The sequence below is a fragment of the Serinus canaria genome, chromosome 3, assembly GCF_022539315.1.
Source record: "Serinus canaria isolate serCan28SL12 chromosome 3, serCan2020, whole genome shotgun sequence".
In the NCBI taxonomy this organism is placed as follows: domain Eukaryota; kingdom Metazoa; phylum Chordata; class Aves; order Passeriformes; family Fringillidae; genus Serinus; species Serinus canaria.
This window is the reverse complement of record NC_066316.1, coordinates 22,182,778-22,204,776: the sequence shown is the minus strand read 5'-3', so window position 1 is coordinate 22,204,776 and position 21,999 is coordinate 22,182,778. Positions and strand designations below refer to the sequence as shown.

The 21,999-nt window shown below is 46.1% G+C and overlaps 1 protein-coding gene across 2 annotated transcripts; it reads right to left on the bottom strand.

Moving 5' to 3' along the window:
* Nucleotides 1-15,575: 15,575 nt before the first annotated feature.
* On the bottom strand, nucleotides 15,576-20,768 carry BATF3 (basic leucine zipper ATF-like transcription factor 3). Of its 2 annotated transcripts, none has more exons than XM_009096416.4 (3): nucleotides 20,648-20,768; nucleotides 19,321-19,425; nucleotides 15,576-16,878 (listed from the first exon to the last, which is right to left on the bottom strand). In XM_009096416.4, the coding sequence occupies exons 1-3, from the start codon at nucleotides 20,759-20,761 to the stop codon at nucleotides 16,693-16,695; spliced, it is 405 nt and encodes a 134-aa protein (XP_009094664.2). In that variant the 5' UTR covers nucleotides 20,762-20,768; the 3' UTR covers nucleotides 15,576-16,692. The 2 variants fall into 2 exon arrangements, with proteins under 2 accessions (XP_009094664.2, XP_050829016.1); XM_050973059.1 differs by lacking the exon at nucleotides 20,648-20,768 and adding an exon at nucleotides 20,058-20,177.
* Between the last annotated feature and the right edge of the window lie 1,231 nt (nucleotides 20,769-21,999).

Below are 21,999 nucleotides of genomic sequence, written 5' to 3'. Positions count from 1 at the left end.
TGCCTGATTTCAAGAGATACAACAAAAGGCAAAATTCAGTTTGTGCAGTCTAGTCTTCCACTGATCCTCTAACAGGTGGCTTGGTTCTTGTGCATAATTTGGTCACCCAAACCCAGAAATGCCTGGTTCATACAGAGACCTTTTAACTCACATGTGTGCATAGCACTTCCACTGCTTCAACACAAGCTGGGAGCATGCAATGAGCAGCACAACCCTGAGTCACAGAGCTGAGGGCTGGTTCATTTCTAGTAAGGATAATGAGAAATACGATCGAACCCAAACGTAGGGTTTCTGTCACAGTCTCCTTCTAAGAAATGTGGCATTTCCAGCATGTGTTTCTCAATCAAACCATTGGCAGATCAGCTTGTGTGAACAGCTCAAGGACAGTAACCAGATACTCACTGCTTGCATAGTGGGCAGCACCAAGGAGAAGTGAAACAAGCTTTCAAGTGCACTTTACTCACAGCAGCCCCATTCCTTCTCCCCCACTGACTAAAGATAGGACAGCACATTAACACTTAATATCCAAGTGTAAGTAGCCTTTCCGTTTCCCCTCCCATCCTCCCAACAACAAGCACGATTATTTGAATCGTTGAAGCGTTCTGCTTCTCAGATGAACTCAGCACTGTGTCAGCAAATGACAAGTACAAGTGCTGGCGCCAAAAAGATGCAATTATTATGCAGGGCTTGTGCAGGACCTTTACATATTTCTGGCACTAAAATATAAGTCTGTTTTGCATCATCTGGATGTGATTCTAGTGTTTTAGTTAATTTGAAACAGCATTGCATGCAGTACGCTGTGAGGAGTTTGGCTCTTTAATGGTAAGCCAACATTAAGCAGATACTCTGTCTACCCACACCAAGGCTCCTGGAATTTCTATTGGAATGAGGATTATTCCCTCGTAACAGTGCTGGTTTTGGCTGCTTGTAGCAGGCTGGGCAGAATCATCAGAAGCAGATCATTAAAGCTCAACACATTCCCAAAAGTCAGACTCAACTGGCTGGGCTGGAAGGCGGCTTATACATTTTCTATTTTTATCCAATAATAAAAACTCGATTACTTTGGCCCAAATCCCACAGCAGGTTTCCTTACAGCAGCTCAGGGATGTGCCAGCCTCCCTCACTGGCAGGGATACACTCTGCCTCTAAGTAGGGGTGGGCCAGGGGTTGGCCAAAGCTTTCCCTCTCTTTGAGTCTGACATTGTAGAATGGAAGAAGGAAGGGGCATTTGGATCATAGAATCATGGAGTGGCTTTGTCTGGAGGGGACCTTAAAGATCCTCTAGTTCCAACCTCCTGCCCTGGACAGGGACCTTCCACTAGACCAGGTTGCCACATCCAACCTGGCCTTGAACACTTCCAGGGATGGGGCGTCACAGCTTCTCTGGGCAACCTGTTCCAGTACCTTACCACCCTCACAGCAAAGAACTTCACCCTAACATCTAATCTAAACCTACTTTCTTTTAGTTTGAAGCCATTCCCCCTTGTTTTAGTTTGAATCCATTCTGCCTTGTCCTGCCACGGCATGCTCTTGTAAAGAGTCCCTTTCCATCATTTTTGTAGCTTTCCGTCAGGTACCAGAAGCTGCAATCAGGTTACCCCGAAGCCGTTTGTTTGGCTTTTTTTCCAGGCTGAACAATCCAAATTCTCTCAGCCTTTCCTCCTAAGAGAGATCTCCATCCCTCTAATCCACTTGGTGGCCTCCGCTGGAGCCGCTCCAACAGCTCCGTGTCCTGCCCGCGCTGGGAAATGCGGAGCTGGGTGCAGCACTGCGGGAGGGGTCCGGGGGAGCAGACAGAGGGACAGAATCCCTTCCCTGCCGCGCTGCCCTCACTGCTTTGGATGCAGCCGGGATCGGTGTCGAGCTCTTCACCGTGGCCCCGAAACTCCCTCCGTGCACCGAACGCCTTTCCCTTTCTGCTGCCGCGGGGCCCGGCGGGTGCGCCGCCGCCAGGGGACACTGCGGGCACGGCTTGGGGACACTGAGTGCATGGCTCGGGGACACTGAGGGCATAGCTTGGGGATACCGCGGGCACGGCTTGGGGGCACTGAGGGCACAGCTTGGGGACACTGAGGGCACAGCTTGTGGACATTGAGGGCACAGCTCGGGGACACTGAGGGCACAGCTTGGGGATACCGCGGGCACGGCTTCGGGACACCTCGGACGCGGCTTGGGGACACTGAGTGCATGGCTCGGGGGCATCGAGGGCACAGCTTGGGGATACTGAGTGCACAGCTTCGGGACACTGAGTGCACAGTTTGGGGACACCGAGGGCAGGGCTTGGGGACACTGAGGGCAGGGCTTGGGGACACTGAGGGCACCGCTTGAGGACACCGCGGGCACGGCTTGGGGACACTGAGGGCATGGCCTGGGGACATCGCGGGCACGGCTTGGGGATACCTCTGGCAGGGCTTAGGGACACTGAGGGGGCAGCTTGGGGACATTGAGGGCACGGTTGGGGGACACCGCGGGCACGGCTCGGGGACACCGCGGGCACGGGCGCACCACGGGCCCCGAGCGGCCCCGCACAGCCCCAGAGCGGGGAAGGGGCTGCGGCCCCTCCGTCAGCCCGAGGGGAGAGCGGGCGTGGAGGAGCTGCTGTCGCCTCCCGCCCGGGCCACCACGGCCCGGTCACCCCGCTGCGCCTGCCAGGGGCTCTGGGCGGGTGTCCCCAGGCTGCTGAGCTGGTCCTGCCCGGGGAACACCCTCAGGAGCCGTGAGGGAGCGCACGGACTCGGGCTGCGCCTCCCAGCCAGGGACTTCCAGGCATGTCACACACGGGGACTTCCCCTGGTCTCAGCGAGCCCGGATCCAGTAAATGAAAATTCTGAGCCTGCTAGCTATTTGGATGGAGAGTCCCTGAGGGCAATTTATAGACTGTGTAATTGTGATTAACGATCACTGGGTCACTGGGATTTTCTGAAGGCTTTCAGGTGTTGCCCGGCAAGCTGCCTTAACGAGAGTGGAACGTGAAGAGGGTGGTGACAGCCAGCAAAACACTCAATGTCCATGGAGCCTATTCCACCGCATGGGTGAGATACCAGAACAGCTCGTGAGGTACTGAGCACCTCCAATGACAGCTGCACAGCCAGTGCTGCGGGCACACGCTGAACAAAGCTGTGAGCCAGAATTACGGAGTAATTGCTAAGCCTGAGCCAACACCTTTAATGTGTGTCCTCAGAGCACACACAGAAGCACCAGCTCAGATCCCCCTAGTGGGATGGCCAACAGAGGAAACTCCGACTCTAACAGCACAGGGATTGCTGCACATCAATCTTGCCAAAGCCACAAAACTGAAAGCACTGCACAGTTGTGCACTTTGTGCTCCAGCACTGTTCCAATGTAGCCCTGAATAAGAAAAAAACCCCTTTATTATTAGTTCTGCTTCTCGGCAAGGCTAACGACCCCATCCTGTCAATTCCTCTGCATTGCTTCCCACCCAGAGGTTTTTCATTTATTGTACACTGCATCGTGCCACACTCACTTGAGCTTGGGTTTACAGGTGCACTCGGAGAGCAAGCATGCACCGTGATCTTATGAGCAACTCAGAAGAGAGTGTGTGTAACAAATCACATCATGCCTTGTACAGTCACTTTAGTACAAAGATTGGGAGGCAGCTCAAGGAATAGTTTGGTCATTACTAAACAATAATCTGGTCTGCTGATTCTGCTATAGAACTGGAAACTTCTGGCAAGAAGGGAGCAGCAAACATCTCCAAAGTCATCCTGATGGGAGTGGCCTCCCACAACTTAAGCTACTTTGTCTTTGAAATTATGACCAAAGGAATATGTATCTGCTTTTGAAAAGCAAGCATTATACTCACTAACACAATGGTTAAATGGAAAAAAGTTACCCCAAATAATTCTCTCTCATTTGGAAGCAGAATGTACTTCATATCAAGTGCAATTTCACTTTTTAACAGCTTAATGCTTTTAGTATTTTACTCGTACATCTACTTGTACAATCTGTAGCAAACATTTCATTCACTGCTTTTCAGTCAATGCTTGGAGTTCCCTCAGAGAGACACATAAATCCTGGGCTACACTGATCACACCTAGACAGCAAGAATAGCACTCAGGGGCTAAAGCACTGCCCCCCAAGGCAGCAAACTTGGTGTTAACTCTGGAAGGATTCCTAGGCACTGCTTTCCATGTGATTGCTGCAGTCCCTTGCACAATATTATAGAGGCCAAGTCCTAAAGGAATTTATACTAGACAAATGATTTTATTTTGTACATGAAAGTCCCTGAAAAAAATCAGAGAGACGTGAAATATGGGATATGTAAGGGAAAGTACACATGATTCTGTAAAAACACTTAGTATTCTGAGTGCCTTTTTGGGGAGCTAAACGTCACCTGAGAAAATTGTTAATGTTTGCAGCTCCCAAGGGAATAGTGTGGAACATATTCCTGCATGACACAGACTCATGTCTCACCTGGAAGCCCTGACTCATTGCTTGGGTACACTGTTCTGTACATCAGATGCTGTGTAAGACATGATTTTTCCACTGTGCATTATGCAACTTCTTCTGTAATAAAAACTGTGTGAGGAAACTGCAAGAAGCTCTGAGTTCCAAAAGAGCTTATTCCATTTTATTGGTGCTGGCAAACCTTTCTGCAGAGTGGCATATGGATGGGCTGCCTATCCTGCCTAATTCATGGGATTCATATGCAGTGTGCATATTGCATTCACACTACTGCAAAGGCTACTTTAGGGTTTTGAAATACCATGAACAATTGTGAAGTCTGAGTATTGCAATTGTAATTCTATAGCAAGTATTATTATAGAGGTGAAAAGGGTTTATCACTTCATGCTTTCTCTTGAAGGCACAAATTTCTTTGAAAATAAAGCTGCGTTTGACATCCAAAGCTTCACAGCTTACCCAAGAAGACACGACCATAAAAAATATCTCCATATATGAAATAAAGAAGTCATCATTCTAGCCACAGGAAAACTTCCAAATCTCCGACTTGCTTATTCCCAAAGGAAAGTGGAGAAGGAAAGGAATTTTTGCAGGTTATTACATTTGAATTTAAAAGGCTCCAGAGGAACACAGACCATGAAGAACATAGCTCTGAGTAACCAGCTGGTTGAGCCTGGAGAAGAGGAGACTGAGGGGAGAGTTCATTGTGGTCTTCAACATGCTCATGAGGGCAAGTGGAGGGGCAGGCATCAATCTCTTCACTCTCCTGACCAGTGACAGGACTCAAGAAAACTTGTTTAGGTTGGGTATCAGGACAAGGCTCTTCACCCAGAGGGTGGCTGGCACTGGAACATGCTCCCCAGGAAAGTGTTCACAGCAGCAAGCCTGACAGAGCTCAAGAAACCTCTGGACAGTGTTCTCAAGCACAGGGTGTGACTCTTGGGGTGTCCTGTGCAGGGCCAGGGGTTGGACTGGATGGTCCTGATGGGTCCCTTCCAGCTCAGGGTGTTCAGTGCTCTGTGTCAAAGTGGGCAGTTCAGGAGATCAGTGACAGCACCTCGGCTGCCCATCAGCACCCAAGAGTTCAGCTATTCCTGAAGCTCGTTAACAAGCCAGCTGAGATATTTGTGCAGCTATCAAATGACAGATGATCTGTCCAGTTTATGTACACAAATGCTGGATGCCAAATGAGGGTGAAGGGGTTCATAACACAATGTGTTCAGTAGCAAGCACGACCTCCTAATTCAAGGCATTCCCCAGCCTTTACTTCTGTCTCTCTGCCATAGCCATCTCCCCCTTTCCAGCTGTGCCATGTCTGTTGCTTGCCAAGTCATTCCAAACAGAATCAGGCAACTGTTGCTCAAAAGAGGCTCTTTTTTCACAAGATTTCTTTTCAGCCATCTACGGTTCAATGACCAAGTTTATTGCACAGCCCATAAACAGTGTGCTGCCAACAGAGGGAGAGCAGCAATATGGGAGAAGAGTGGGAGAGAGAGGTTAAAACCTGCTTTAGCTAGTATTGCCACCTGGAAAATTGCATGTGCACCTACTCTCTCATGCAAAGGATTGCAATTCTAGGCTAGGTAGTTTTCAGAGACAAAGTTCATTTTTTCCTCTGGATGGCTGAAGTCTCTTCCCTTTCCCTTTCTCTCTCCCCACTCTGAGTAGGAGCAGAGCATCTTGGTTGAAACCCTGGCAGAAAGGCATTCCCTGATGGCAAATACCACTGAGCTGAGAGATGGAGAGGAGCAGGTTTCACCCTGGCGTTTCTCACAAGATTAAAACCAAAACTTCTCACTCTTTGACTGCACCAGTAGTAAACCACAAGTAAGCATACTGTGGTATGCTTACCTTAAAGCCTCAGTGGCCTTTCAAAGGAACCAAGACATTTGAGTGAGAACTGAAGTGGGTTAAGCAAAGGTTTGTCCCTTTCTGTCAGTTCTGGTAATCAATGGGCCGAGGAGCAGAGTGACATCCATGCAGTCAAAGCTGTGGCTGCTGCACTTACCAGAAGCTATTTCTCAGTGCTCTTACTCAGCTGGAATGTACCCACATAAACACCCCTACTGAAATCGGTTTGTAAACTAGCTGTCATCCACACCCATTTCAAAACTTCCTTGTACTGCCAAGATGGCACAAAGGTGGGGTATAGGGAAAAAAAGCAGGAGTGATGTTTCATTTTATTGGTCAAGTTGGTAGGACCACGGTTTTGAGAAGAGCAAGGCAAATCACTCAAGCACTTAACAACATACACAGCTGTTTGCAATTTCCACCAAGGTTTTGAGAAAATCTAGACTGCAATGTGCAGCTTCACAGCCTGAATATGGATCTGTGCTTGCAAACTCTTTCGCCCTCTCTGGGAATATCAGCACACAATTAAATTAAAATATTTAAATTTGCCAACTGCAGTGCTGTAACAGTAATGCAAATCTTTCTTTGCAACCGAAGAAAGTCCACTTTCCTGCTAAATATACATTAATTAAACTTGCCTCACACAACTCCCTGAGTGGACTGAAGGTTGACAAGAAGTCTGCTCTGTTAAACTCCAGAGAATAACCCCAGAGAGCTAACCCTGGGTTGCTAATTGAATGACATCAGAAAGCAGCCATCAGCCGTGTTCTGCCAATTTCCTAGACGCTGGAGAGCTTTGTCAAGAGTTGCATTAAATGATCTGTCATCAACTGAATATTAATCTCTCAGTATTTTATTACTCAGACCTAAACAGGGCCTTCTGGAGGGCATGAATTATTGGCAGTGGGAGTCAGTAACTACAAAGTGAGGTATGGTGCAGAAAATATGACGAGGGAGTTTAAATGGTGTCTGGGGACCGTTTAATATTGTGCTGGCAAACATTGCATGCCATAAAATCATTTGTGAGAGAAGAGATATAATGCAGGAAATCCAGCCTCTGAACAACAAAAAGGAACCCCAAAGCAGAAAATTACATTTCTTTTGTTTCTCACATTAAGGCAGAACCAGCCAGGCTCTGCTGCTATAACAGAGCAGTAGGTTCTGACAGTACCTCATGGATGTCCCGAGTTTCTTCAAGGTGCTGCAGGACTGGACACATGTTTTAACAGGTAGTAGTTTCTGTAAATGAGATGCCATATTCCATGGCCTGCCTTTTGGGTGCCATGTGGCTGATGAGAGTCTTGCTGAACCCAAGGAAAAGGATCCAAGTAAAAGCAGAGGTAATTTGAGGAAATTTCCACTATTTGTGCATAATATGGATGTGATTCTGTGGTAGCTAAGAAAATATTTCAGTACAGAAAAAACAAAATCCCAATGAATCCTTACAGCTGAAATATCTCAACCTGAGCCAAGCATGAACAGACATTATGTATTCTTAAGGGATAGTAAGGAAAAATAAATCAAAGCACACTCATAGACGGGATCAGCTGTTACAGGCAGGGCATATGGCTGATAAAAAGATAAGAGGCTTTGGAAGGCATCAGTGAATTATTAGGAAGCCTCAGCCCATGAAACACAGAACCAACCTGTCCAGGTTACATGATACAGCGTGATGTTCCCACAATCATCCTTATTGCATGAGAAAGCGTGAGTAAAAGCAGAGGAGTTTTGTTCAGGTGTATCAGGGCATGGAAAAACCAGGAAAGTACAGGAGCATTTCCCTGAATTGCTACTCAGTGCAACAAACCTCCTGCCTTGAAGATCTTGTATTGCTAGGCAAAATGGGCAGATGGTGCTGGGAAGAGATATATCTAACCTGATAAATGACAAACAGAAATGCACAGTGGGCTTAAATGAAGAACATTTGTTTATTAAACAGGAGTTGAAAATACATAGCATAAAAGAAAAGAAAAGTCAGTATTGTTAGGGAAATTGGAATGTTCCTGTGCACAGAAAGTAAAGACTCTGCATATCTACTTAGGATAGATTTTTGCTTTCTTACTCACTACTATTTTTAATTTACATTCAGTAACTGAATCACTGCTCTTGAAATGTTACTGTTTCATATAAAACACTATTTCAGTATAAAACAAGCAGCAGATGTGCAATGAGATTTTTATTAAGAAATATTGCTTATTAATGATTAACAAATACTAATTTATTTATGCAACAATTTAATATCCTTGTGCTACCATTTGTGATAGTATATACCTCAAATTTTTAAGAGCAAACCAGGAAAATGACAGCTAAGAGTCTCTGCATATGCATCTGATAGCAGATATTGAGATAAAAGTGAAATTGAAAACACATAATCTGGTTTTTCTTTTGAATATATACACTACGTACTTAAAAAGTAAAATAAATTAATTTTCCTGAACATTATAAAATTTATAAGTTGGTATCAGAGTAATTATCAACAAATGTATGTTGTTTTGTGAATTTGTAGTTGGAGGTGTACGGAAGAAAACCCCGAAAAATAATGATGGAGAACCAATCAGTGGAAACTGTGAGAATTGTTTTTCATATGAATTAAGTGGAATATATGGAGTTTTGTTAAATATCAATAAAAATTATATAAAAAGCTGATACTCTAATAATTTAGAGTGAAAATATTTGATGACACAGTCTCTTAACAAGATGGTAAAAATACAGTTGTGTTGGGATGTGAGTGCCATTCAGCATTTCTCATAAAAAGCCTCACTGGTGATGTACCTTTATTTTACAGCCCTCAATCACCCATATCCCCATTTCTGCTCCTCTACTTGAGCTGTGTCCACAGGAAGATCCTGTTCTTGCTGCAAGCTGCTCTGCGTGGGCTGACTGCAGTGACTTTGATCTGAAACTCCAGACGGAAGCAGGGTGGAAGTACCAGCAGGACAAAGGTTCACACACAGGAAGGCTCCCTCAACAATTTCTTCACCTGGAAAACAGGACAATACCTAAGTTGTGGTCAGTAATTTCCTCACCTGTATGATTAAAAGGACTCTTTCAGATTTGATTGCTCTTGGCTATTAATCAAGTCCTTAAACAGAGCTGATGAATCAGCTACCCCTAGAGAGGGATGAGCAAGGGTGCTTAACCTCTCAGTGCACTGACAGAATAGGTCCTGGGTTCCATACTGGAACTTAGCAAACAAATGGGATGCCCAGAATTTACAAGGGAAATTTCTAGCTTATGTACTATTGTCATTTACTGTAAGAAATTAAAGAAAAAAAAAATTCCTCTCTAGAGATTATTTACCTCGCGCCCAGTAGTGCACTTGGAAATTACTGTGCCCTAAAACAGCTCTGATAAGCAAAGATGAAACTCAAATAGCTAAAAGGGAACTAAAAAAGCTCTTGCTTAGTATCAAATCCTGTTTTAAAACTTTCTGCTCTTAAAGACATCCTGTTTATATATTTAATCAATGAACTGGATGTAAGACAAACAAAAATGTCTTGCAATCTTCTGTGAAATGCTTATTTGCAGAGATGGAGTAACTCAGCTTTTAAAGTAAACAGCTAAACAGCTTGGGAAATTCCCCAAATTCCTGGTAGATTTTGTTTCTCTTCTCTGTGAACAGTGTTCTATTTTTTTTTCTTTTTTCTGGGAACATATCATGGTTCAATGGTAGGTATTTAGAAAACTCCCTTTTTTTCTGCTCTTTCCTTATATGGATCTAATCAAAGAATTCAATTTGGTATGAGACTCTGCCTCTGACAAAACCTTACATCTGACCTCCTGTGAAAATGAGTTTCTGGATAAAGAAATCTTACAGGATTGCTTTGTTTGTTTTAAGATCTGCTTTCTTTTAAAGTTGAATTGCAAGCCTTGTCCAAAGAGAATAAGGACATGGGGAAAGAGGAATTATTTAGGATCAGCAGTGTACTCAACTCATCCCACATGAAATACATGACCTTCATCCCAAAACTAAGTGGGATAACTCAGTGGGCTGCACACACACATGCCAACCCACAAAATTGCTCATGTGCATAATTTCTGCTGGAGGACTTTCTGATGTCTTTCTTCTGACAGGTAGAAACTTCTTCATATATAAAGCTCAAAAACCAGAACAGGTTAGACCTATGTATTCCTCTACTAGCACTACTACTTCTCTATGACAGCCCTTACATGATCTTTACTCTGATGTTATTACATAGACAATGATCCCACCACTTCTCAGACTTTGTCTCTGAAAAAATAAATATTCTTTATTCCCCTAACCCTCCCAGTAGCCCTTCTCTGTATCTGTACTCATTTTGGTTCAGCTTTCTTTATCATGGTTGAGCAGAAATGTATGCAGTATTTCAGATGAGGTCTGGCCAGGGTCTCACATAATTACATTGATATTTCTCTCTTTAAGAACACAGATACACAAATAAAGAAATAACCTCATCACTATGATATGAGTGCCTGTTTTTCATTCTTTTTGCTCCACTGCACTGCTGCCTCAGCATCAGTTGCTAATGTGCTTTTTTGCTCATTCCTTCTGTTGGCATTTCCAACTCAGGAGTCTCCACCTTGTGACAGAAATTCTTGTGAATTGTTCTTCAAGTGTGTGACTATACACTTGGCATTGTGGCATGACACTAGATAATCTCATCTAGGTTCCCTTGTCCCCAGAAGGCTGGAGCAGATGATCTTTCAGGGTTCCTTCCAACATGGGCTGTCCCATGATTCTATGAATAATGGCATTTCTATTCCCTTCTGCAAGGTCCTGCAGTCTCTTTTGCAGGATATTTCAGTCTTCTTCTGTAGTAATGGTCCCTTTGTATCCAGAGTCTTTACCAAAGATACTAAACAAGAGAGGTCTGTGCTCAGTCCTTGAGAACCTCCACTTATAAACTATTTCTTAGCCTAATAGCTCGCTCTTCAAAAATAACTTTTGCCATTTTCCTTCAGCTAATTCTACTTTGTCAATAGCTAGTCCTATTTTTCAATTCTTGCACGACTTCTCCAGCTGAAGCAATTGTATCTTATATGGCATTGCATCAAATATTGAAGCAGTGTCTTGCTGCTTATTCCTTCTTGTCAATTATTTACCTGAGACAGACAATACATTAGTACTCTCAAGATTCAGTTTACAATGGGAAGACAAATTTTAATAATCTGCTTTTTCCAAGAGAGACTACTTACAACCCTTGCTGAGAATGTCAAGAGCTTTGATATTTTAATAATTAAGAATAATAAAAACATGGCAATCAGCTCCTGCTGTGACAGTTAAAGGAGAAAGCTTTTCCACCTGGATGGAGATGTACCCACGCTGTGTTCCAGTGGAATGGTCTGGGCAGGCTTCATTGGCCTGCAGCCAGATGGGTGTAGCCAGCTCTACCCTCTACCAGCAGGCTGTAGAACTTTCTAAACACATACAATTAAAGCTCTCCCACTGCAAATTTAAAGCAAACACAGGTTTTACAGATGTCATTTTCTCTTTGGCTCCATGAAGAAGCTGCTTAAGGAGGAGATAAGCTGTGACACTGGAGCATGGTAGCCATTCAGCACTGACTCCACAAACCAATGTTTATATTCTACATCAAGACCTTTGTGGTTGAGTTTTTCCACTTCTAAAGAGAACAGTAATGATTCCCTTACAGCAGACCAAACTCATAATTAGCAGGAAAAAGGTTATTTGCAAAAGCTATGCCAGCTATTTTCACAATACACGTGATGTCATGATTTCAAAATTCTACAGTGAGAAAAGATTTCTACTCTACCATAACAGTTTTTTTTCCATAGGAGCTATGTAGGGAAAAAATACCTGAATGAATGCCAGAAATGGAGTATGCAATCCCAGGGATGATTGTTACTACAGTTTCTTTATTAAGAAGTACTCACTTCCAGTGAGCCTGTAGCTATTCTTGAGTTATATATTACCCAAGTGGGTAAGCAAAGGACTGCATGTCCTCTGAGGTAGCTGTAGGGCCCTTTCCACCTCCAGTGAAATCAATGTAAATCCCACATTTCTGCAAAGAATGAATCCAAATTCTTTCACTCCCATTTGGATGTGTGCCCATACCATGTCCTCTATGTACATGTAAGATGTTTCTCCAATGACCACTTGACAGTAACCCAGGGTTTACAAACAGAAAATTCCTACCCTCCTGTAAAGAGAATAACATTTAGTCTTTGTGACAGAAGATAAACCCCCCACTTCTCCTGCTAATCAGCCATGCTTCCTTCCTGTGACAGGAATTATATCACTGCACTGATGGGAAGAAGAGAAAAGGGATTTTTTTAATGGTTGTTTTATCTATCACTTTCACTGAGACAGAATTTCAAGACTGATTCACAGATGGAAACCCCAAATGCCATGCAGCAAAGCATTCATCTATGGACAGGAAACAGTATGGGTTTGATAGGCTACAGTAAAGGTTATGCCACCTTTAAGTACTTTTTTAAAAGATTGCACAGACACCTTCCTGAATACTTGAGTGACAAAACAAGGCTCACATCTGAGCCTTTAAGCACATGCAGGGTATACAAATGAAGTGCAATTTCTATATGGCCCTACAGATTAGCCTTGGTCCTCTAAAACTGATTCCATCAAGGCATGTTTCACCAAGCTATGTAGAAACAGAAGGACACAGGAAGAAGAAGAAGAAAAAAAAAAGATGGCATTTGAAATAATGAGACTACAAAGGCTAGTGAAAGTACCAAATGCAGATGAGATCAGGAGGCATTGCAGAAGGAGCACCAAATTACAGTAACTGGTACCAGGGCAAAGAACACAAAGTCTGTTGAACAGGCCGGTTTATTTATTTATTTTTAAGATGTACTTTCAGTGAGACTGGATAAGTACATGAAAGCACTTATAAATGTTCACAGGCAGGAATGTAAAATACCAGTGGGAAGGAGCAAGACTTTCTAATAAGCTCTCTTGAGGTATAACAATTGATCTCTGTTACATGAGCAGTAATGGGAAGCTTGACCTTGCCTTTCTGTTGATTTTTTTTAGCTTTGAAGGCTAAAATTAACTTTTTAAAATATAATAATTTTCAATCTGACCCAACTAAACCCAAAAGAAAAAAATTGATAAATAGCTGAATTGGACCCAGTCTGCTCCTAAAATACTTTTGTCTGTAAGTTTGCAGTAAGCACTTTGCTTCTTCATTAGATTCTGAGAAAATGCAAAAAAAAAAAAAAAAAGAAATCCACACTGAATCACTGAATCTAGACAAACTGTAACCTTCATTGTGAATCTAAGAGGCAAAATCCAGCTTTGTTAGCAGCCCTCATCTACATGACACATCCACAAATAAGACTGCAGTTCACAGTGCACTTCACATGAACCCTGATCTGAATATAGAAAAGATCTTCCCTATTTACCTGCATCTGAAAATCATGTGGATGTGATACAGACCACATTTTTGTGGGGAACAAGTCAAACCTTTTACTGAAGCTTTTTGAAGCTACAGTACATCAAATGGGATTTTAGCCATATATAGATGTGAAACCTTTTTTTTTCATGGTGCAGCACTGCTGCAAAAGGAGAGGTTTGGATCTGAAAAAGAATTTTCTGTTGCTTCCTTAACAAATGGGCTTTTTCCTTTCTGTTCTCCTTTCTGGTTCCCCATTCATGTAAAAATTATCCCAGGCTCCAGGACATACTTTCTGTTCTGAAGGTTCCTGTAAATCAATATCCTTACGAACAGCTCGTGCAAGAAGCGCAATTGCTGCATGTGTAGGGACACAGAAGCCTCTGCTTTAACAGCTCATGGTCTTTGTCAACTCCTGATTCAGCTATCACATTAATTCTATAAATATATCAGAATGCTGGACTTAAGTGGCTTGGGATACTAATTTTGCTCACTTCTTTTACTTGAGGCTCCCAGCTGCCTTTGAACATTAGTCACACAACATACTGATCGGTGCCTTAGTGCCTCTATCAAATAGAAGAATGATGCAAAAGGCCCTTTGGAAATATTCCTGGGAAAAAAAGTGATGCAAGAGATGGAGGAAGAAGCAACCCATGCCCTACTGTTACTAATGGACATGATGCACAGGAAGAGTTGGAGCTGTACCCTGAGGTTGTGGGAAAAACGTGGGGACAGTGAGGGCTCCCAGAGGGCTCCCAGCCCTTCCAAGGAACAGCAACATATTCTTGGACTTAGACTGTTGTCTCCATCACACAACATTGCTGAGAATTCTGCTGTCTTCCCCAGTACACTCTGCATAGACATTATACAATTAATAAAGCAATGAACTCCAGTGCAGACACCATGGATTAAAACTTTAACTGCAGAACAAGAACAGTGCTTACTGATGGGGAGTCTACCACAGAACTTGGATGTGACACCAAGTGATAAACTGGAGTCAGTTTCTAGAGAGATGTTTAGAAGAATACTTGTGTAGGGAGGAGGATTTCACACAGGGAACTAGATTTCTCCTTCTAGAAGAGAGCATCTGTGGAACAAAACTCTTTAGGATTCTGTGGGAGGCACTGTCTTGGACTAGTTGATCTTTCCTCCCATTTTTGAGGGTCCACAGGGCTCCATATGTGAGACCAGCTTTGTACAGTCCTGACCTCAATTAGATACTTTCCAGTCAGCTGCACATCCCTAGTTAAGAGATATGAAACATTCCCTCCCTCCCTTCATCCTAAATTGTGACATGGCTTCCCCAGAGTGAATGTTGTTCATTTCCACCATGCTGCTCCTTCTCCATTACATCTCTACTCTGCCCAAATTACACAGTAGCATCCAGTGCCTGAGGGAATGTAGATGTGTGGATGAATATTCATAGGATAACTTCCATTCTTAAGGGTGACACACAGAACAGTTTCAAGGACATTTCCCAAAATGCGAATCCTGAACTCTACTGAGACTTTTGTTTTCCTGGGGAGGGACTGCAGCAGATTCTCTCTGTGGGATGACCAAGTTCTTATGGGACCATAAGGAACTTTGAAGACAGCATTTAGGCTGCAGATGCAAATTCTGGAAATTCTCTTGGGAACAACCTAACACATAACTTAAAGAAGCCAACAGCTCATCTGGAGTTTCTAGCCTAAGACAGTGGTACAAGAGAGCCCTTTAGAAGGCAGAGCTGACTACATGGTTTCCCAAATTCTGTCTTGGCAGTGATCAGCAATGCACCATTCTCCTAAAGAAACTAAAAATAAAAAAAAAAAGTTGGAAAAAAAATTAAAATCCAGATATTTCAGATCATATTCTGCTGATAAATACTGTGATCCTGATGAGGGGAGAAATTAATCCCATGAGTTTACCTGAAAAAAAATCCAAATGCTGAAGTGAGAGAGTTGGCAATGGGGAGGAGATTTTTATTATCCAAAGGTGCTCTTTAACTGTGAAATACTGTGAGAAAAAGACTCTTTGCTGGTTCCCAAGCTACAGCATCCACATTTCAAGAGGTTGACACTATTAGGAATCTTCAGAGAAAGTAAACACATTTTTCTGTGTATTTCTCAATAATATTGCAATCGTGCTTCCTTTTTGTAACTAAAAAAGAAAACAGAATGTTTTCTTTCAAGCAATTATCAAACACCTTCAGTGTGGACATAGAACAAAATGCTTAGCAAAAACTCAATCCACAGACCTAATCTTCCAGAGGTAATAAGCAAGATGAAGGAAGGATGAAGAAACTTGTTCATTTCCAGTGGGTGCATTAAAAGAGTAAATTTTAAAATCTGTTTTTTAAAACAATGTTTAAAACCATCAAACTCTGTTTCTTCCACACAGAACAGACAATCACCATCAGAAAATGACCAAGCCGTATTTTAGGATATAAAACACTCCAAGGACTAATGCTAGCAGGGCTGATGATTTGGAATATCAAAGACTATGAAAACTCTTTTGTTACACACACTTCAAAAGAGGAAGCAATGAAGAGGCAATAAGCAAACAATAGAACTAACAGGAAGATTAGCATTAGATTTTGGCATTGACCAGCAAATGAAAAGCAGAGATGCTACAAGGACAACAATTACTGAAGAAGGTGGAGAACATTATAGAGATGAGACACCACTTTTATTAACCAAAACTGTTTAGAGAGATAAAACCCATCAGCCAGATCATGACATGCATGGGTGACAAGTGACAAAGGGCTACTGGCAGTGGATGTGTGGGAGAAAGGCATCCCAGGCTGAGGTCGGTACTTTTCCCTGTCTACACTCCATCGCTCCATAGTGGGCTGCACCGCACTTTGACATTTCCAAAGGCAAAACCATGGCTTGAAGAGTCTACCAAGTTAGAAGCTGCTGTTCAAATTGTCTTTTTTTTCCATACTGGTGTTTTCCTGAGATTCAGAAGACTGTAACTGCATGGTAGAGTCCAGCCCTCTTCAATGAAAGAACCAGGCAGTTCTTGAAACCTCCTGTTAATGGCACTTTCACACATCACATTGAGAGGTGATTGAGGAGAGCACTCATCTTGGTAGGCAGCTGGCAAGTGCATCAGGCCTTGGTATGGTCACAAAGTTCATGGTGCAGTGCAATAGTGGACAGATCTTTTCATGATCCTTCAACACTTCACTCAAGTGTTTCATTTCATCTGTTAGCTTTCCAATTTCTCTTTTTAGGGAGGTATTTTCTTGCTCAAGAGACTCATATTCCTGGAAGGAGGGAAAAGAAAAAATCCAACAACTTACAGTCAAAACATTCCTTTCAGTGCTTCCACCTTTGGTACATTCACATAACAGTAGAAAAGCAGTGTGGTTTCTTACTACAACTTACAAAGTGCTAAGAGGAAAGACAGACCCAGCCTGGGTGCTGGAACAGGGCAAGTGCTTCCAACCTGTGCCCTGACCACACTGGGATTCCTTTCACGGCCCTAAGACCAGGAGGAGCCACTTGCCCTCAGAGTCCCCCAGGAGCCCAGGGCTGCAGGCATGGATTGCTGTGTCCCCTGGTGGCCTCTTCCACCCTGGGCTGCCTCTGATGGGAAGGGCCAAAATGGACTCTGCACGGTGAGATCAGAGAAAATGAAAGCACAGACTGCCGAGAGGTGCTGGGAAAACCCGGTGCCTGGCACTGCTGGTGAGAGAAGGGCAGCCCCTGCCCCAGGGCAGTGCAGGGAAAAGCCATTTATCCAGGCTAGCACAGCATGTCCAGTGCTCTCCTCCAGGCCTGCCAGAGCTTGTAGCCACCTTCTCAGAAGCTCAAGAACTCAGTAGGAGGGAAGCATCATGCCAGCTCGAGGCCAGACTCATTTTGTCACCAGAAGGCCAGACCACTGCCTTTGGTTATCCCTGACCTGGCTGCCTTTGAGCTAAGGCTTCTCTGGCAATAAATCAGCTGCTGTTAACTGCAGAGGAATTTTGAGTTGCTCTGCAGCATGCATGTGATGGATGCAAGACTCCTGTGTCACATTTTTTGATAACTGCGTGTCTCAAGTGTCCCTGCTGATTAGCCTTCCCATCCCAAAGAGCAGAGAGCTAGAGGGTGAGAGCCAGCCCACTGAAAACCTGCAGATGGATGTCTCGCTGCTGGCTCAAGGCTCAACATCCACCCACTCAATCTCACCTCCCTGGGAAAGCTTCAGAGCAAGCTTCAAAGCCTACACGTGCCTGAAAAGGCAGCAGGGAGAGCCTCTCATGCAATGTTCTTCTGGGCAGCCTGGTACTGCCTCTGCTCCCCTTTGCTGCAGAACTTTGGGCTCCTGGCCCCCCCTCACACCCTTGAGCCACCTCTCACAGAGTAAAACAGGCACAGTCCTCCTAACACAGCAATGGAACCAAACTCCAGCCAAGCTGTCTGACCCCCCCACTGTCATTCTGCTCATCTCTTGTTGCCCCAAACTCCATGGTCCTGGGTTTTGGAATAAATGTTGCTGTCCCTTTGCTCAGTCTCATTTTCAGGGGTGAAACTGTCACGTTGTTCTTGCTAAGAACGAATGTCTATTCAACCAGATCTGCCTACAGCTGGCAAAACCTGTGTGCCTCAAAATGAAGATTCCCAGCACGAGGAAGATCCTCAAGTTCAGGAGGAACATCAGAGAGGCTGCAGGATGGCACAGGGCCCAAAAGTGATTCCACAAAAGCCAGGGCTTACCCCTTTTCAGAATTACCCTGCACCTGGCTTTCTCAGGTGCTGACTCAGAGGAGATCTGGGAAAAACCAAGCCCAAAACTCCCCACACTGTCCCTCTTAGTCTCTGCTAACTGCTGGCAAATCCTTCCACAGTGAGAAAGAAAAAAGCCTGTGATGAACCTTCAGAGCTGAGCAACTGACTCAGCCACAGTGGCAGTGTGCTGCAAAACTGACACTTACCCCAAAAGCTGACTCCTGGATACAAGAGCACTGTGGTGTGAGGTAGCATCCAAAACCAGAGAAAAGGGATCCCTGTCCTCCAGTGTTTGCACTGGGGACACAAGGAAAGCACAGCACATTGTGCTATTAAGAGCTTCTGGAAGAATCAATTACTTTCATTTCATCTGTTTGAACACTCACTGTTACTTTTCAAAGCATAAAAGTGTAACCAGCTAGCCAAGCTGAGCTTTCACACTTGCAGGTCCCCAAGTTTCTCAGAAGCCTTTTCAACTGGGTATGTCAGGGAACCCCATTGCTGAGTGGCAGTGCTGTCACCACAGTTCTAGAATTTATTTAAGCCAGCATTGCCACTGCATGGTCCCCTCCTCTTCCATCACCTTCTACCTTGTAAGACAGCAAGAATTCATCCACTGTCACTGCAAACGTGACAAGCTTAACACTATAACAGAAGAATATGGTTCTGATTTAGCCCAAAGGAGCCCTGTGATCCCATTCTTTAGGTGGTCACAGGAAGAGCAAAAGAGGGAGGATGAGGCAAGGGCTAGACCACGTCTCTCACTTGCTAGCAGTGTCACTGAAGGCAGAGCTGCACTGTCCAAGAGCAGCATCAGTGTCAGGAATTCGGGACCAGGCATCCCACAGCACACCTTCTGTGCCTCACACCCACAGCTCTCTGAGCAGGATTATGTGAAGACAGGCCCACGCCTGCTTAAAAAATCCTGTTTATTGTAAAGTCCCGTGCTTGGTACCCAAGCCATGCCTGCAAAGCACCAAGTACCCATTCACCTCGTGAAGTTTATCTGCTTTCTGAGTTTGCTTCTTCCGGCTCCTCTGTGCAGCAACTCGATTCTTTTCTCTCCTTCTTACTTTTCTGTCATCTTCTTCACGACTCTGGAAGACATCAGCCAGAAACACTTCGCTAGTTTGCAAGGTGCACACAGAAGATGCCCGAAGTCGGGTGTGTAACTTTCTGAGAACCAACACTTCCAATTTTACAGCGCTGATCCTCGGTCTCCCAGAGACCGCATGGTCCCTGCAAAGAGCAGCGCATCCCTCGGCCCCGCTGCACAGGCGGACACGAAGCGGAGGGGTGGAAGCCGGCAGGCTGCCCGGGGGATGCCGCAGAGCCCCGCGGGCGGGGGCATTGCTGCTGATGCGGGGAGCTGGGTACCCGAGCGGGGACCGGCGCTCCCGCTCTGCCCGGCGGGCAGCACTTTACACCTGCCTCGCTTCAGCGCGGCCGACGGGGCGGAGATGCGAGTAGCGGGGAGGAAAGCCCTGCTCCCTTCCCGGAGGGAAGTCACGCCGGGCTGTCCGCGGCTGGGGAAAAGCCGCTGCCCGCGCCGTGCCCCGGCGCTTTCCGCGCACCGCCGGCGGTTGGCCCGCGCTCCCACCTGGGAAGAGCCAGCACGGCGGCCGACTCCCGGGAAAAGAAGGGGCAGCGGACACCCCCGCCGCGGCGCTGCCCGGCGTGACTCAGCCCCATGTGCCCGCCCGCAGCGCCCACCGCCGCCCGGTCCTACCTGCTGGCCGCCCTCGGCCGCCGCGCCCCGCGACAGTGCGCTGGCCCCCGCCGCCGCCGGGACGGCGCACGACATCCCGGCGCCGCCGAGCCGCCCGCAGGGCTCCCCCGGCCCGCGGGGTGCGACTGCCGGGGAGCAGAGGGAAGGGACTACAAGGGCAGGGCGGGCCGGGGCGGGCCGGGGCAGGGGACGCGCCGCCCCGGGCCGGGGGTGCCACCGCCAGGTGCCGGAGCGGCCCCGGGCGGAGCCGCCGCCCACATGGCCGTCACATGGCGCCCGCCTGCACCGGGAACCCGGGACCACCCGGCCGCTCCGGGCCGCGCTTCTTCCCCGCGGGGACCGCCTCCCGGGACAGCCGGCTCTCGTCAGCCGCCGGGAGCCGGGGGAAAGTCCGGGTCACGGCGCTGCCGGGCAGGAGCTGCCTGAAAATCCCCCCGGAGAGCCCCAGCCCCGGGGGCCGGCTGGGTTCGACGCCCCCCCCGGGCGGCCCGACTCGCTCTTTCGCCTGCAGAAATAAACTCCCCGCAGCTTCTTTCCTCTCCTGGCTGCTCCGGGAGTCGGCCTCGCCCCGTGTGTCTCCCGCCGCTCACCTCCGGCCGCTCCTGCACGTCGCTCTCCTGCGACATCGGCTCTCTGAAGCGGCGGCAGCTCCACATGGGGGACAGCCAGCTCAGCCCGGGATCGTGGGTGTGAGGACGCGGCATCCGTGCTGGGATAAAGCGATTTTCACTTTCGCTACTTACTCTGTTCCTTTAAATAATAAGGAAATGCGACAGACTTCTTGTAAAGGCAAAGCCAGACAAAGAATGCTGGAAATACAGTTGCTGCAGACAAAAATCTTTCTTTTCCATTATTCTGTCCAGAGTATTTTAATAGAACGCTGTTTCTTTTACCTCTCCGAACACCTTCCTGCATTTTAATTGCAGTTACCTTGGCCTTGGGCTCTGATAGGGAGTGTTTGTACTGACAGCTACTTCAACATCCGTGCTCTTCTGCAAAAGGATTTGTACCCTCCTGGCTGTGCTGAACTCACAGAGGTGAACACATGTCCATGAGAGGAGGGTACGTGCCCCCAAATTGCAGGGCAGTCGGTCACAAATCCCCAGGTATCTCCATAAATCAGATACTTCCCTATTTTTCTGGTTTCCTCAGCAGATTGAGTCATCCAGTTTAGATGAGGTTATAGAGTTGACAAACTGAGTAAATATAGACTATCCTTCCAGGAAGATCTGGCTAACAGTTCATGCTAAAGGTGCGGGAACCATGTTCCCTGGAGTCCAAGAGTCAAACCTGTGCTCTGCAACGTTTCCTGGTAGGCTCTGGGACTGTGACTAAAAGACTTGAGCTTGACTTCCTTCGTTTGAAGTGCTTCTCCCCAGCTGTTCCACCTCAAAGCAGCTTGTGTCTCAACCCTCCAGGCTATCCATGAATTTATTTGATTTTGCCCTTTTCAAAGAGCTTCTCCAACCCTGGAGGACTTGAGTCCCTGTGAGTCTTGCCACGCTAACAGCCCTGGGAAGGTGGCTGGTGACCACAGCTGGGAAGCACACTCTTGCCAATATACCCTGACCCAACCTGCAGCCCCAGACTGTGCTGGGTCTCCCAAGCATCTCACAGGGCATTCCCTGGTTTCTTCAAAAGCAGTCTTGCTTCTGTCTCCCTTTGTCATCTAATGTGCCAAGAACAGGATGTTCTCCAAGGACTGCTCATGGAGGCAGCAGTAAGGTGTAGGTTCAGTGCCATTCTCCAACTGAGGGGATCCAAACCAGCACCTCCTGGAAAGGAGCCCTGGCCACCAGACAGAGAGCTATTAGAGGGAGAATTGCTCTCAACTGCTCCTTTGAAATCTAAGGATTTCAGCCTAAGCTTGCATTGACTACACCTCATGCACTTAAAGGGAAGCAGTACACGAGGGCACAGACACTTAGTTGCTTAAAAAAGA